General features: G+C 38.1%; 2 protein-coding genes across 3 annotated transcripts in view; one reads left to right on the forward strand and one right to left on the reverse strand.

Annotated features, from left to right (window-relative positions):
- The first annotated feature begins 580 nt into the window (after nt 1–580).
- On the forward strand, nt 581–3,386 carry LOC108746448 (CD2 antigen cytoplasmic tail-binding protein 2 homolog). 2 transcript variants are annotated; one of them, XM_018483234.1, is made up of 7 exons: nt 581–883; nt 1,403–1,577; nt 1,718–1,881; nt 2,077–2,257; nt 2,321–2,508; nt 2,863–2,974; nt 3,088–3,386. In XM_018483234.1, exons 2-7 carry the CDS (start codon nt 1,445–1,447, stop codon nt 3,321–3,323), a joined length of 1,014 nt encoding a protein of 337 aa, XP_018338736.1. In that variant the 5' UTR covers nt 581–883; nt 1,403–1,444; the 3' UTR covers nt 3,324–3,386. The 2 variants fall into 2 exon arrangements, with proteins under 2 accessions (XP_018338736.1, XP_018338735.1); XM_018483233.1 differs by having other exon boundaries at nt 2,077–2,508.
- A 7,392-nt stretch (nt 3,387–10,778) lies between these two features.
- Nucleotides 10,779–17,933, reverse strand: part of LOC108746447 (protein artichoke-like) — a 22,187-nt gene continuing 15,032 nt past the window's right edge. The window contains exon 2 of the mRNA XM_018483232.1: nt 10,779–14,752. Within this exon, the coding sequence (XP_018338734.1) occupies nt 12,768–14,717 (1,950 nt within the window). The 5' untranslated portion in view covers nt 14,718–14,752 and the 3' untranslated portion in view covers nt 10,779–12,767. The remainder of the gene's footprint in view (nt 14,753–17,933) is intronic.

Raw genomic sequence — 17,933 nt, forward strand, 5'->3', positions numbered from 1 at the left:
TTTTCTAAATGGTGTAATAGTATAAAGGAATATTGGCAATTATTTTGTACTAGTAAAAATAGTACACTTAAAAAATAATAATTTGTACTATTAGAAATAAAAGGAATATACACGGATCACGCAAATATAAAAACAGCATAATATGAAATCTATGCATCGTTAATGTGTGTTAGTTTAAGTAATTATACTATATTATACATTCAAAAGATTTATTTTTAATGTTTTTTGGCAATGAAATTCTGGAAAATTGTATGAAGACTATGTATTATATGATTTTTTTAATAATTTTGACAATATTCCATTATTTAATGTAAAATAAAAATAGATTAATAGATTTGATATACAATCAATTGATTATATTAATGTTAATAATTGTTTATTCATCACCATTGTAAAAAAATAAAATTGTCAAATACATGAAAATACGTGTGTTTTTTATTAAAAACCTACATACACACATTTCTCTACTCCAACTTTACACCTCCTTTCAGCACATGCGTGGTCACATGAGAATTGATGAAAATCGCGAGATGGCGGGCGAGTAACGCAAAATAATTGGGACTACTGGTAGGGATAGAGATAGCAGATAGAACAGGAGAGAGTGAGTAAAATGGAAGTTCCATCTGATTGTTGTACTAAGTAATGCTGTTTTGAAGATTTTACTTATGATCCTGACATATAAATGTCACGCGAATCATAATTGTAAATAAAAAAATGTTTGTAAACGAGCTTTGTCAAGTAAAATTTTTATAACGGATAAAATAATCGACCTTTGGAAATTACGACGCAATATAATCTGAATATAAACTAACCTCTTGACATCAAGCCACCTCAAAACACGAAGGAATTTTCTACAGCACGAAAAAGTTTACTTCTGAAAAATGTATGTAATATTCAATCATTGTAAAAGTATTTTAAATATATCTTTAGTTGTACCTTAAGAATACTTAACAATTATAATACCCTACTGAAAAAAATCATGTCACTTTACATGATGAAATCGTGTAATTAAAACATGTAAATCACGTAACGGATTGTTCCAGGTGAGTATGTGATTTTTTACAATCACGTAATTTGAAAAATCACATGATATTAGAAATAATTTCCATCCATTATGTGATTTTATAGTTATTGAATTTTGAAGAATTTAATAATAGAAATAGAAGAAAAAAGAATATATCGTATGATTTTCCAAATTAAGCAATTAAAAAAAAATTATGTAGTGATTTGGAACAATCCGTTATTTGATTTATGTGTTTTAATTATATGATTATGCAACTGTGTGACCTGATTTTTTTCAGTTGAGTATACAGGATACACTTAATATTACCTTAGAATATATATCTTAGAATACATAATAATTTATGTTGCAATCTTTGAATAATGTAAATCTTTGATGTAGAAGCTTATCTTTGATAAAAAAAATCAGTGACATAAAGAAACCATGTCAAAACGTAAATTTGACGATATGGAAAATGCTGATAAACAACCACTTAAGAATTCATTGGACTCCGATGAAGATGACGACGAAGTAAATGAAGATACCTATAATATTATGAATGAAGATGAATTTGAAGGTATCTCGAATTGGATATGTAATATTATATAGATAAATCAATATATTACGTTTATTATTGTATTATTATTTTTTATTTGTAAATTCTTATTTTGTACAAGTTGATATATATGGAATAGCTTAATTACACCTATCTAACAGGTACAGAAGATGGACCCTCGGCACCAGAAGCAAATGTAGGATTTACAGCATTTAATATGAAAGAAGAGTTGGAAGAAGGTCATTTTGATAAAGATGGCCATTACCTTTGGAAGAAAGAGAAGCAAGTTAGGGATAACTGGCTGGACAATATTGATTGGGTTCAGGTAAACAAATATAACATAAAATCTGCTTTTGAGAATTAACTAATATATAAAAATACAAAAAATTCTGCTTTTTTACAAATTTTGTATTATTCCAAGAATTATATTATATTCTGGAATTTCAAAGTATTTATCATTTCTTAATAATTCAATGAATTTTAAGTGTTCGATAAATATTACACATGTTTTTTTGAACAGGTTAAACCTGGTTCCACCGCTAATGTACAAAAAAGTACCAAGTCCAGCAAAAGTCATGGATTGGGAGATAGCGATAGTGACGATGAGGGAGATATTATGTTTGATCCTATTCCGTTGTATAAACAAATTTTAGAATATCTTAAACCTGGTGAAACTGTTTCAAAGACATTATGCAGACTTGGTAAACGCAATAGAGCATATGTTCAAATTATTACAAATAATAATGTTAATTGTCCCAATCCAGGTAAAGGGAAAAAGAAATTGACTACAGCTGAAAGGTGGAAAAAGAAAAAGGAATCTAAAACAGGTAAAGAAGAGGAAGATCCAAATTCTATTAACATAATAAAGTTAACAGAGCTGGCAAATGAATTATTAACACGCACTGGTAATATGAACATATATCAAGAAAGTTATGAACAAATAAAAAAGAAGGTAAAAACTTAACATTTATGTATAGTATATATTATCTTAACCCTTAGTATACACGATGATATTCCTTTGCTCTCACACGGTGGATCATTGATGTCCCCGGTTAATTTTCTCTCTCATCACTTTCATAAATATATAAAAATTATTAAATGATTCTTATATATCCCTTATCTTTAGAACATATTTATAATATTTTAAATACATAATTTAGTTATGTATTTAAAAAAAGTAACAGCTAGAGACTATTATTTAGCTAAGTGCTCCTAATATTTCAAAGAAAAGAAATGCGCAGGACACAAATGATTCAGTTGTGTTTGTATTAAGGTTTAATTATAAGAAATTATATTTTATATTTAGATTGAACAAGCAGATAAACATGCACACCCTTCGAAACAAGAAGCAGAGCTAGATATGTATGCTGATGATTTTGATGAAAAGGAGAAGGCAAAACTAGATGACACTGATAATGGTAATATAACTTATTAATGACAAACATTTTTATGATACATTGTTACTTTTTGTTCTTGTATAGACATTTTTTTATGTATCATATCCATACATTATATATATTGTACTATACAGGAAAGACAGCGGAAACAAGCAATGCAGAAGAAAATACGTCTCTAGAAGAAGATGTAACGTGGGATTTGAAATGGTCACAAGATGAAAATGCAGAGATACATGGACCTCATACTAGTCAGCAAATGCATGTGTGGGCAAAAGAGGGTTATTTCAAAAAGGGTGCTTGGGTCAGAAGAACCGGACAACAAAATCAATTTTATAATGCCGCTAGAGTAGATTTTGAACTTTATCTGTGACATTTTTGTCTAATACAAAAATGTGAATAAATAAATATAAAAATTGTCTGAATATCAAATTATGCGAAACTTTTATGAAAATTATATGTACTATAATATAACATGTAAAATTTTTACACAAAAAAAATAGATTATTATAAAAAACCTATATAAAATCTATATAAAAAAAGGAATTACAATGTAAGAACACAATGCATTAATAAGTAGTTCAAATTATACATTTCAATAATTTTAATAAAATAATTTATTTTAATTTACTACACTTTTTGAAATTTTATATTTATATTTGCTTACAAGGAGAGACCTAAAATTCTATGAAGAAAACAAATTATTCCAGAGTTATTAAATTTATATATATAAACAATTTTTTTTTAATTGATAAATATAACATATATATATAGATACACGCAAATATTAATTTCCAATTTATAAATAATTTATATTTATTTAATAAATCATGACGATCGTGGCGTAGGCCGTAGAGAGTTATGTGGCTGCTGTTTGTGCCAAACCGGTTCAAATCCATCCAGAACACACATCAGATTTTATTTAATCATCATCTCGAAAGGCAAACCGCTGAGGGTATCTTTACCATAATAACCTCTTCTAATAGGCTGTTCAGTGTTAAAAACTGTAGGTTCCATATGTCAGTTAATATATGCAGAAAAACTCGTCACGTCTCAGACAAGAGACAACTTAAGAGAAAAAGATTAATTAGTAAGTGAATTAATAATGTATTGAATAAAAAAATGAGATATTAAAAAATTCTATATTTATATACTCTAAAATTACAAATTGATTTATAAATAAGTAATCATTTTGCGTAATTTTAGGAAAATCTTAATTTCAAAATACACACAATCTATCATATTTAAAAATGATAATTTCACTTCTTTGTAAAATGCAATGTCTAAAATGATATTTAACCAACTATTATTTTTTTAAATTATACGTTACTATACAAATGTTTTCGTCGTAAGTTATTAAAAACCATCTGTGGTACTTAAATAAAGATATAACTTAACTCATATACTTCAGAGACTTCTTGCGCATTCCTACGGGAGTGAGGTCGTTGAAATTTATGATCCTCGGAGCTTGGTATTTTTAAATAGGATTTTATATCCCTAAAATAAATCTATTTGTACCGTACAGTATAGCCATACATCTTTATTTATCTAGCAGAGCGAAACTCTCTTTTCCTTGATTCTTATATTTATTTTGTACGTTCCAGATGGGAAACGCTTCTCTTTGGAGCAAAAAGTAAAGTGTCTTGCCAGAAATAAAAAGAATAGGATAAGACTGACTAAACTTTTGTATTTATTTATTATATATATGAAAATAAATAACTCACCCTTTTTTATCTGTTATGTAGGCACATCTAAAATGTAGATGCAATATATATATAGTTGCTCAATTTTACATGGAGTAAACGAAAGGAGGGAGTTACATGTATTTTGGCTAACACACAGACCATGAGGATTGTGCAAGAAAACTATAAACTATAAGAAGAAAAGAGGAGTATAAGATAGAAAGTAAAAAAGTATGACTAAATAATAGAAGACAAGCGATATTGCATCAGTATAATAATGAATTACAAATTGAAACTATAAGCTTTTGTTGCGTGTGTAGATAATTGGCACGTTTTTTTTTTTACTGAATATAATTTTATTAAACGTTTTAAACATTTTTCTTAGCAATGTACGAAATTTTGTATATGTAATTACTTAAAATATTATTTTAAGTATTTCGTGTTGACGCAAAAATTGTTCAAACACGAATATCTGAGAGTACACGTGTGCATGCATATATATACGTATAGATTTGTATATGTTGTACACACAGGGGAACTGTTCCCAATTTTGCGTCACTGCTCCACCGAGACTCTTTGATTAATCTCGTGTTGATTTTTTCCCAATGAAAATTACATTAAATACCATTCACGTCCATAATTTTTCAACGTTTAATAATAAACAACTTGCTGTAATATAGCACTTTTAATTAAAGTTTTATTCAAGTAAAGTTCACTTGAAATTTACTGGAGAGCGAGATTTTAACACGTACTACGTGACTGCAGTTCAGTTTCGAAGAGACTCTTTAATTTTTAATTGTTCGCGACATAATATCTACGTGTTATTTAACGTTTCTCGATATTTTTATTAAAAAGAAATTGACTTTTAATTGATTTTAAATTTCGATCTCGAAAGAATCTCGCTGTGTGAAGTGTACTTGGGGACACCCTGTGTACGCGCGTACATTTTCGTAAGTATAAATCCGTAGCTCATCTTGAAAGATCAGAAGAATTTCAAGCGCGAAGTGTTAAACATAGAAGTCCAAAGTGTCTAGACTAGATTACAGTAAGAACTATAAATCGACACTTTTTCTTGGTAGCTACACGAGTCGATCTCTTTATCGGGAGAGTGGGTCTAAATATGACTACGTTACTAAAAAGTGCGGTGATACACATGCAATGTACAATGTACCGTCGCTCATTAAAACGCAATGTTTATCGTGCATCCAACAAGTTCATTAACAATTACATGCTTCTCTCGTAATCGAGATAGAAAATATTCATTAAACTAGATCGCTTATGTGGATAACATAAGTAGAGAAGCGCCAAATACGGTCGAGGCTGGAAAATATTCGTCTTCTTCAAATTCACATTTAACGATAAACGAGAACTTCTTGTTCAATACCTTTTCTCAAACTAAACCATGCTGTTCGCTGTATTGGTAAACAACATTAAATAATTCAAACATAAACAGAATGGCTTGCATAAAATAATTATTTCATTATTAGGAACCTTCCAATCAGCGATAGATTATTACAAACGAAATGACGCGTTCGCGTGCAATTAGAGTAATAAATTTCTCATTATAAATGATACTACAAATGAGATCTTTAAACTTTCAAAATCGTTTTTGTACTATTGAAAAAAATAAATGTACGAAAGTAATGTATGAAAATAATATTGTATATATATATATATATAATGGTAATTTTAATATAAATATAACGTTAACAATAAATATATTGTTTCATTTAACGGCAAAAGAAACCATTTTCCGCTTTTATTAAAATTAAGTATGTTATCTCACACAAAAAAAAACAAAGCGCTTGCGTAAGAAACACGTTGAATTATTCCCAGCTCCAGATTTTTAACATAAATAAACTACAATACAAAAGTAATCGTGATTTCTGGCTTTTCTTTTTTTTTTTTTCAGTTTTTCATCTCTTCAATCGGCACATCGATCAACGTTCTGCCGAGAACGCAAGTTAACTCAGATTTGCTATGGAGATACGAGGGTGCACGAAGCAAAGTGGTGAAAAGGTACATTGCATTACATCCACGCGACGAGAAAACGGTACTTTGGTCTTCTTTTTTTTTTCAAGCTTGAAAGGACGCAAGGCAACTGGAGAACACGGGGGAAAGTTCGGACGAGGGTGGAGACAGGGTAAGAACGACACATACGAGCAATACGAATCACGTGCCGGTCTCATAACGCGGACGAGGTGTTTCCTCGTGCGAACTATTTTCCGTCGGCTTATCTTTATTGCAGCGACTCACCTAATCGCCTTTATTCTTGGCCTCTCGAACGACCCGAGTTCCTCCGAGTTCGAGTCGCCGGAAATATTTCGGGAATACGATGGTATTGCCGTTATGAAACCGGCGCCGTGGAACACACACACGCATATCTCGCACGCACGTACGGGGAACAAGTAAAACGGGCACTCGCATATGGACGTTTACGCACGTGAGGGTACGTCGTGATTTATCGGCGCTGGAACGGCGTTCGAACACTTTTTTTACTTAGCAGGAAACTTTTCCGTAGGCTCACTTCTATATAAATCACGAAGGTGATAATAATAAGGTCGTTATAATAAATCGAACGCGCAGTGCGCACGGTGATTTATCGGACAGACAATATTGGAACCGTTTCTTATTAATATCTTAACAAGCTGATACACCTGTTACCGTACCTTTAATTTACATGGAAATAAACTCGAGTGGGATATTTCCTCTACGGAGCGAAGAAAAAAAGTTGTTCTCGACCGTTCTGACGCCAGCAACTGTATGCATCCGACATGTTACACAGGCTGTATGTATGTACATACAAAAATAGCCACCGTGCAGTAGCGGCACGCCTCAAACGCATCGAAGTCTCCGAAGTGCGGTTTCGAGGGGGGGGGGGGGTGAAAAGGGGGATACTCGCGGCTGAGAAGAGGAAGCGGAGGAAGCGAGGAAGGACGCTTGCCGAGGCCTTTATCCCTCTTAGGGTAACTCTGGTCCCGCTAACCCCTCTCGGAATGAAGCGCCTCTCCGCCTCCCTCGTCTTCCTCTTGGTCGGTCTCGAGACGAGATGCACGTAGCATGACTAACTACCATGACTAACGAGTCGGGCGAAGTGCCACCGAGGAATCTTGGCTAACCGAGTGAAAGAGAGATAGATAGATAGATAGATAGATAGATAGATAGAGAGAGAGAGAGAGAGAGAGAGAGGGAGGGAGAGAAAATACTTTCGGATCGAATATTTCATGCCTCGCTCAAGGGGTGGTCTTCTCTCTCGAATCCTCGAGAATTCTTGAATTATCTCTATATGTCAGATGAATGAATAAATGAATAGGCGTTGGATGTGATTAAAGGCGCAATCAACGTGCAAGGGCGGTAGATGTTAAAAATAATGATGGTGAAGTCACGTTACTCGAGCTGCTTATTATAGACTAAAGGTTCTATATATGTATAATTACTATATGTATATAGGCTCATTTATACGTATAATTACTCGCGCCTTGGAGTTCTCAGATCTTACATTTCCGACGATTTTCATTATTGTACTTGCTCGAAGAGCAGCCTAGCCTCTTCAGTTTATTCGGGGAAGTTGGAGATTTTATCTGCGGTGATTACTTAGAGAGACCGTAGTTTATAATCGTGACGAAGCGAGTCTCAGGATTTCTGTACGAAACAAACGTAAATGGAAATACCGATGGAAAGGATCTTAGTCGTAGCTTGAGCGGCCTAGATGTATCGTAGATACCTGCTCACGATTTACGCTTAATCGCGCGATTTGAATGGTAGAGAGAAAGCGAGCGAGTGAGCGAGCGAGAGAGAGAGAGAGAGAGAGAGAGAGAGAGAGAGAGAAATGCACAGAGATGAGATAGAGAAATGGTTGGAGATGAACACCTAATGTCGGTAATCAAAGTTGTAAATTGGATCGGATTTAATTTCCTCCTCTATTCCTGTTCCTTAATGTTCAAGTGACAAAGAAACAAAGAGACGCGACTTATACGTTCAATTAGAATTTTAATCTTCTTGATTATCTCCGTTGAAAATTATTTTGAAAATTAATTTAATATTCGTGTACTGCATAACACATTTTATTAATCGTTGAATACGCGAATTATTTTCGTTGAAATCTAAATGACATTCAAAGTAGATTGTGCAGAAGATAATAAAAAAAAAAAAAATCTAAGGATATAATTGCGTTTATAAAAATACAACGAGAAGAAACGAATCTCCAGAGATCATATTTCAATATGCTCGTTTTTGTAATGTTTGAAATCGATCATCTGCCTTAAAATTCCAATAAAGTCGAAGGTCCAGAATTTACTGACTTTTCCTCCTCTCTCTTTCTTTATCTGTCTTTCTTCATTTCGTTCTCCTTGCTCCTCAGTAAGTCTGTCGTAAAACTCTTCGCATAATCAAAGAAGTAGAGTCGGTCGCCGACTTTCGAGTTAAACTACGACGATCGATTGCGCATTCCACGTCGAAACTTAAAGACTTAGCGAGCCAAGAAGACCCGTTTCGGCTACCGAAAGATTCATGATGTAGCTCGCTAGGTCAGTGGACCGCACAGGAAGGACGTTAACAGGGAATTTTCATTCAAGCTTCTCTCTCTCTCTCTCTCTCTCTCTCTCTCTCTTTTAGGCTTCTCACTTTGAGATGGAATGAATTTTTCAAAGCGCCAAGCGCATCCCAGGACGAAGGAAGGCTTGCGAGAGAAGCCCGCACATGAGAACACGAGCCCTGAATGTTTCGTTCTAATCGCATTAAAGCTAAACGCTTTTACGATCCTCGTAAATATAGTTTCGCCAGTTTCCTCCTCCTCTGTCTCTCTCTCTCTCTCTTTTTTTTTCCTTTTTTTTCCATGCAGCTGAGTAACATCATTTTTTTAAACGGTCGTTTGGCAGCCGTTCGGCACGAATGAACATTGATGTGAATCGACGGGGATTGCAGAATATCTGGGAAAACTGTGAACATTCTGAACGGGAAGAGAACGGCGGTTTCCATACATTTTTTATGATACTATCCGCATATCGAGCGACGGTCTGGGAACGATCTCTCTACGTGGTCTCGTTAGAATTACACCGTGTAGCTGTGTATCTCAAGGAAATTAACTTTCCACGAAGAAGGATAACTAACATTTTGCACAAACCGCGTTTGTGCAAACATGTTTCTTCGACATTTGCTATTAGTAATCTCTTTCGAAATTTATGACACCCAATTTTGATAGCTACGAAATTAACTCCGCTCTATTTCCTTATTGAAGTTCGCCGTCGACGGATCAATAACACGTATAACACACATAACGAACCTTCTTCATCGTGATAATAACGATCTACTCATTTATTATTGAAAAATTAATCGTACGGAAGAATAGAGAATAGAGTATGATGTATGAGATTAGGAAAATATTATCTCGGTACACTTTTCTGACCCTTCAATTTTAAAATTTACCGTCTATTCACTTCGAGATTCACCAAACAAACGTTGACAGTTTAAAGAAAACGTCTTTAAATCTTTAATCTCTCTCTCTCTCTCTCTCTCTCTCTCTCTCTTCCTCTTTATCTTTCTCTCCCTTTAAATTCTGCCATTGAGAAAGTTCAAGCTCCCCGATCCGTAGTAGGAAAATGCGATTCAGTAACGAGACTTAATCTGGATGCTGCAAACTACTACTACTACTGCTGTTACTACTACTACCACCATTCGAAGTTACTTTACAAGCGGATCCAATTAGGAAGTTTTGCATATTCCGTTAGGTTTCGTGAACGCGGTGCGTTTGAAGGCGTGCGCAAATATTAAAAAAAAAAAAAAAAAAAAAAGAAAGAAAGAAAGAAAATACACATACAAATAGGTTCTCAGGATCGTAATCGCAGATTCGCGTAACGATTTCCTTTGTCGTTTACGTTTCGAGAAACGCACGCACAGATAAGTGCATACGCATCTTTATCGGTGTGTAAAACAGAATCGTTATAGCGAGTCGCGAGTACGAACCTATTCGATGATTCCTATAACGGAAACGTACGCATTTTATTCGTACTGCATTGAGTATATTTTCGTATTCAAAACGTAACATCTTTCTTTTCCAAACTTAACATCATAAATTAATAAATAAATATATATATATTTATATTTATATATTTATATTTTTTTGTATGTATGTATTTGCTTATGCTTCGTATAAATGTGTCCTTTGTAGTTTTCCCTAAATATATTCGGTGTGTAATGTGCTTACAGAGTAAAAGGTCATAACTATTATTGCTTCAATTTACAATACTTCGTACGAATGAGGGATCCCTCCCTCTGTCAGTCGCAAAAGAGGGAAAGAAGTCGAATACGTGATTTATAACGTAATTTTTGCTCCCTTAAGCGTGTTTCGTATAGAGATACGTGTTAACGTAACTTTTCAGCAAACAACTTATCATTCTTTCATTAATAGCGTTCTCGATCGCAGCTCAAATTTGTAAGCTTCGAGAGCGACCGAGTATCCGGATACTCGTTCAATTTGAATACGAAAAGATCAGATATCTAGCAAATGGATTTTCAATTGCAAATATTGGAGTCAGCTTTTATATTCGGCGCTACATGTCAAAAAGTTTAATAATTTATATTCGCCGTTCAGTTATTATTCGAATGATCAATAACTTCTAGAAATTCGTGTTAGTATAAGTAAAGATATTTGGATCCGGATACTCAAATACTTACTGATACGTGCGAAACCGAGTCCGAGCTTAAACGAATGTTTCGGATAATTTTTAATATCCGAAGCGGGGACGGGGGGAGGGGGATAATAAGAGCTGTATCAATCAACCTTTACGGTTGTACAATATAACGTAGCTGACAATAGTTTAATTATAAGCCCCCGAGGCTGGAACGGAGAGTATTAATTTTTTCCTAGATAGCTAGTAATCTCTAAGAGGACCTTTAATCGACTAACGCGACGCAGCTTTGATTTGATTTGTCACTACTTTGTTCAAACAGATCCGACAAAACGAATGCTCGCCGGGCAAAATCGGGCCACTGCATTCGCACTGAGCTAGCGGATTTCAAACTCGCAATCCTCGCAAAATAAATACGGGTTCCTCTTGTGTTCTCTTTTCCTTTCATGACCCGGCCGGTACAACGCACCCTTGCGCTCCCACACAATTTACATTCCGAGTCAGATTGTGTTCCCTCAGTGAGAATGCATCCTGGCTTCCTCTTTCTCTCGCTCTTTCACTCTTTCTCTTTCTCTCTCTCTCTCTCTCTCTCTCTCACACACACACTCTCTCTCTCTCTCTCTCTCTCTCTCTCTCTCTCTCTCTCTCTCTCTTTCTCTCTAGCAGCGACGCAACTATCTCGGAAGACATTTCATTTTCACTCGTCCACGGTTGCTTCTGTTTGTCCTGGGGGGATAATTTCAGCGTGTTGCACGTCGTAATCCCGCCGGTTTCTTACGAGGCAAAAGCACCACCCGTTCTCGTTTCGAGCAACAGAATTTTGGATAAATCGCTTTTCCAACGACGACGACGACGACGACGACGACGAGGACGGCGGTATCGATCATTCTTCCAACACCAAGTGGAAAATAATGTCCGCCCACAATCTCGACGCCACTCTTGCGTCTTACCGCGGTACAAACTGTCCGGAATACAGGATGTCGTCCTTTTTATCTTCTTTTTCTTTCTCTTCTCTCTCCGTGCCCATCCGTGCGAACGAACATTACCGTTGCTCAAACGTTTAGCCGTGCTGAAATGCACCTGCAGTTCGTTGGCTCTCGTATGCAATGAGACGTGAGGGTGATCGATAACGGGAGTTAACGCGGATAGGACCGATGCAATCGTTTCCAAACAATATTGTACGTCGCGTAAACTTAACGGCCGAATGGTCGATTCGAAGTGTAGTGTAAAATCTTTCGTATTTTCTCGTACCATTCCCGCGGTCGCTCCGAATCCCAGAGCACACACCCCGGTCCTCTCGACACATACACGGCGCGACGCCTCAAGTATCAAGACTTCGCGCGCTGAGGCAATAATCTCGAGACAGTTTCGGATAGTTAAAGGCCCGTGATACGAGGTCGACGGCGGTATCTGGTTTCCGCCTAACGACTAGACTATCCCCGGACCATTCGGTGATTACCGCCGCAGCTGGACCCACGCAGTTTACGACCTCCGACCGCCCAACTCCTCTCATACAAAGACGACATGCGGTTTCTCGGATAGCGGTGGTGGCGGCGATGGCGGCGGCGATGGCGGTGCCGTCGGCCCGTAATCGTAATCGTACTCGTAATCGTAACTGTAGTCCAACCGTCGTAGAGCGTTCGACCTGGCGACGGGAGGAGGACTACGTGCACGATAAAGCGATAGCACTTCCGGTGGCTCATCCCGCAGATCTGTCACGTCCGCTACCGCGTACACCCCTTCCTCCACTGGAGGTTGCTTGCCCTGCAATGTAGGCTCGGCGGCGTCGCGACGTCCAGGATGCGCGTACCGCGGCGTCTCGTAGATGTTCGTTTCCCGCGATTGCGGACTGTAATCCGTCGTCGTCGTCGTCGTCGCCGCCATCGCAGCCGCCACTTTGCCGCGCGGCGAATCGTACGACATGTCCTCGTTGTTTCTGGCCAACAGTCGGCGGCTATACGACTCGGCGCTTTTATCCAGCCGGTTGTCACCCCTACCGACGTAGACCAGAAACTCGGGACGATTCGGCGCCGCGTACGCCAGTGACTGTCTCTTCCTTTTCGCGCGAGTTAACCGCGCGATCAGGGTGAGCACGGCCGCGGCCGCCAAGAAACAACCAGCGGCCGACAGCGATAGATAAAGGGGACTCAGGCGACACCGCAGGGAGCCCTCGGAGAGTGCGATCAGCGCTCTGCCGGCGAATTCCTCGTCGGTGCAGACGATGTCGTGGGTGTCCAGTTCGAGTCGTGTCTCGTTCCGACGCTCCTCGGCGCGAATCACGTTCCACAGCCAATGCACCGAGCAGTTGCACACCAAAGGGTTGCCGCCAACTCGTAGATGCGACAGCCCGTCCACAGGAAACTGCGTCGGCTGCAGGGTCGCCAAACTGCATCGACGTAACGAGACCCACTTGAGGTACCGAGCTCCGTAAAGAACTCGCGCCGGCAACTCCTTCAATTCCCGATTGCCGTCCATCGAGATGCGCTCGAGATTCACGTTATCGGCGAAGGCCCGCGCGTTCACGTACGCGATCATGCAGTCGTTCAGGTCCAAGATCCTCAGCTCGAACAAATTGCGAAAGGCTACGGCCTCCAGGTATCCGAGGGGATTCGTACTTAAAACGAGACCTGTAAGAACGTTCAATCTGGCCAGAGCGGCCGTAGGCACGGAAGTCAGATTGTTCCCGGATAAGTCCAGATACCGGAGATCCGGCAGACGATCAAATGCAACGTCGGCGATGTACCTGATGACGTTGTTCGACAGATTCAAGGAGATTAACGATGGTAACGATGGCAATGAATCTCGGTCGAGCTCCAGTATCAAGTTATCCGACAAATCTACACGCTCGAGACTTGGCGCCAGAGCCAGATTGTTCGTCGGCACTTCCAATAGCGAGTTCTTGTTCAGAATCAGAGCCCGTATCTTATGCAGGTTTTTCAACAACTCATCGGATAGACTCGTGATCGAGTTGTCGCTCAGATCCAACACTTCCAGCTCGCTGATGGACTTGAACGCCTGTTCGGATATCTCCGAGATATTGTTGCTGGCCAAGTTCAATTCCTTCAGAGACGTCAGCCCGTCTAGAGCGTTCCTCGCCAAAGTGTGGATCATGTTGCTACTGATGTTAAGCGCGATCAGATTCTGCTGCATACCGAAATTCGCCAGGCCCAACGTGTGAAGGAGATTCGAGCTCAGGTCGAGGCTTTCTAGATTTCCGTAGAAACCGAAAGTGAGGTGCACATTGGTCACGCGATTGTTCGACAGGTCCAAGTGGCGAATCTCCGGGTTCAACTGGATCGGCACGACCTCCAGACCGGCGTAGGCACACGAGACCCGTAAGCTCTCGTCGTCGCATCGACATCGTGCCGGGCAGAGGCCACTAGCCACGACTGTCATCACGGCGGCCATCGCTATCGCGATCGGCAGCGTCGACGGCGACGACGACCCTCGCGATGCCATTCCATATGAACTTCTTCTCTCGGACTGGAACTGCCCTGTGACAGAAACGAATCACCAAGTTATTAGATTATCGCCGACGAATAGATATGAATATTAACAAATCAATCATCTCAAGCAGCGAACAAGAGTGTAGTCGCGAGGGAATAAGAAAAATTCTACAGACGAGTTATTGAAATAATAAAATAAATCCTTCGCAATAGGAAACTAACAAGTAAGTAATGCAGCGAAAACTTGTAACAATTCGAAGAACTTTGTTAAATTTGATCTTAACATTCTTACGATTAACTGATATTGATTTATATTTTGCGAATTCGAAAAAGTTAAATCATTTCTAAGAAATGTAACGGATGAACTGTAACGATCGGACGGATGGGCAGATCAACATTATAAAAGAAATTATAAAGAGCGCGACTGTGCCGTGTACTTGATAATTGATACAGAATAGCACTCAAAATGGCATTCATTTTATATGTAACACATTTATCTTTAACAAAATTGATAGAGAACTGATATAGAATTAATTACCGAAGCCTGGAAAATTAGATAATTAAACAGTATGACATTTCATATGGCACTGTATATATTAATAAAATATAAGAGTTTGATATTTCTCTATAATGCCTGAAGATTTTTCGAAAAATAATTCAACAGTTTTTATCACTTACATTTAAAAAAATCAGGGAAAATATAGTCGCGGAAACGAAATATTATTCATTACAATAAGAGTTTATCCGAATATCATCACATTTACTATATTTATTATAGACTTACAACCTCAAAGCGTAATAGAAATTGCTGCACCATCCATCGCTGTTCCAATTATCTCTTTAATGATAGACAGTTTAATGATATTAATTGCGTGTTAATTTCGCATTTCGAAATACTCTATCAAAATTCCACTTCTTTAACCGAACTGATGTAGTACTATCATTACAATCAATGAGATCGCGATAATATGAAATAATTTAATTGTACGAGAATTTAAAGGGGCATAAATCAAAACCAAAACACGTTGAAACACGAGCACGCACGGCGTTTCAGGCCGTATATCCGGGCAATTAGAAAACATTTATTACATTCTATCGTGTTTGTTCGCGCAAACGCGGAAACATTCTTCGCGCTTTACACACTACATACCGCGGTGTGATTATACGAACGATATAGCCCTGTATCATGAAGCTGCGGTAAATGTTTCGAATAAAATCCGCCGTTAGCTGAAAGACCTTTGTGAACGCCGGGTAAACTCGGCGAAAGCGTAACTACCTTTTACGTTCGCCGGTTTGCCGCACAAGCTCGATGCAAGTTTATTTACGGACACCTGCACGCTCATTCGCGTTCAGATTTCGCGCTGCCTGCATCGCCGACTCCTCCCGGGACATGTCCGACACGGCGCAGTTTGTACGTCAACTTCTTTTATTTTTTTTTTTTTGTTTTTCACGTCACGCGGAGGGTAAATAACGCCACCCACTCGCGACAAAAAGAGGAAAATAATACAACTGGCTGCGAAAGAGGAGTGAATATTAAATTTGCGCCCATACATCTCGACTAAATTTACTGCGCTCGGCTAATTAAATCGACTACGAATCTCACCAAGCGCGCGCGGTTTTCAGTGTTTTCACCTGGCTGGCTTTTCACCTGGCGTTTTTGACACGATCGTCACACCTGTCGCCAGAGCAATCAGGTTGATTAGTACAAATTACCGCCAACTGTCTAGAATGCGTTCGCGTGTAAAAGATGAAAAGGTGAAATTCAGGTGTTTCAGGATAATATTAATCATAAAAAAGTAAAATCGAGTTAGAACAATGTCATTCGACGTAACTGCGCGATCGGTAAAAACCATTCGCTTGAAAAAAATATCGCGCAATATCGCCTATTTCCTAAGGTTACGTTTTTTTTTTTTTTAAGTTATATTAATTACATTTTAATTAATTTTATTATGTAAATTTATTGTGTATTTTTCAAATATATTAACAATACTTTTTCTACTTCTTCGCATTACTTTATATCAATGTATATATATATTTTCCTCGTATTATCCTCAGACGAAGAAACAAGTGGAACTATCCTTCAAAGAAAGTTGGGAGTAACAAGAAAACGATACGTTTGCCAACGGCGCGTTTATTTCTTAGGACATGGTGCATCATCCTCCCTTAGTAAATTTATCCGCAAAACAAGCAATTCGACGAGTTCGTATTTCACGTGAAAGCACAGCGTGCTTGGTCTACTGCGATAGAATTAAGACCTAAAATTTACTAGGTGACAAGATAAACAATGCCGGGGCCATTAATATTTCGTTATAACTCTTATAAAGGTACAATGTTGGAATTTTCATTCAAGCATTAGTGAATTTATATTGTCTCAAATAATTAAAAAAAAATATATATATATATATATATCTTATAAATATATATTTTTTTCTGTCTGATACGAGTATATATCTTATATATCAGACAGAAATAAGTGTTAAATATGTAATTGGTCTCTCATATTTTTCACAAATATGATTGATAACGTGGAATTAACTGAAATAATCTTTAGATTAATGATTTTTACGAGAAAAACGGCCTCTACAAATCGTCTATTTTCCATTGAATGGATATTATCTAAAACGAAAAACAAAGTGCTTTCGCAATTGGTTCTGAAATTCCCGTCTAACACGCGCATAACTTGACCGTCGATTGAAAATCGATACTAGATTAGCCTATCAAATTAACCGCGAGTGCTTCATATATAGTATGTAGCCCCGTAATCGGACGCAAAAGTACCCTGTACGTGGAAAACACGGCTCGCTGAGAGGTACCCCGGAAACGTTACACATGGCCGCGAACTAACAACAATTTGCGATCGTTAACCCCCATGCCAGAGAGCGCACGACGGGGTACGCGCGTGCATCAGAGGGCGGGATATTACGCATTGCGCCAACGATAATTTCGATCCCCCGCATCGCGAGATTTCTGCCAAGTCTTCTCCTCTCCTCCTCTCCCCCCCCCCCCCCAGAAAATTTCCCAAAATATCCTCGTTTCAGTAAGTGCTTGCCGCGCCCTCCGGTAATTTTTCACGTCTCTTTTTCCGCGCACCGTCGGGGAATAACAAATGGCGCTGATCTCACTGTCATGTATAATGCACAGATTTACAGCATCCCGCTATCTGGCACAGCTATACCACGTACCAAAGCCGCCGCTGGGCCGCCTACCACCCCCTCCCCCTTCCTCCTCC

The sequence above is a fragment of the Trachymyrmex septentrionalis genome, unplaced genomic scaffold, assembly GCF_001594115.1.
Source record: "Trachymyrmex septentrionalis isolate Tsep2-gDNA-1 unplaced genomic scaffold, Tsep1.0 scaffold171, whole genome shotgun sequence".
NCBI classification, from domain to species: domain Eukaryota; kingdom Metazoa; phylum Arthropoda; class Insecta; order Hymenoptera; family Formicidae; genus Trachymyrmex; species Trachymyrmex septentrionalis.

Bases quoted from the DNA above. Each gene is read 5' to 3' on its own strand.
- LOC108746448 (XM_018483233.1), top strand. From the start codon at position 1,445: ATGTCAAAACGTAAATTTGACGATATGGAAAATGCTGATAAACAACCA. The intron at 1,578-1,717 runs GTATCTCGAATT...CCTATCTAACAG, and splicing joins GAATGAAGATGAATTTGAAG to GTACAGAAGATGGACCCTCG. The intron at 2,509-2,862 runs GTAAAAACTTAA...TTTTATATTTAG, and splicing joins ATGAACAAATAAAAAAGAAG to ATTGAACAAGCAGATAAACA.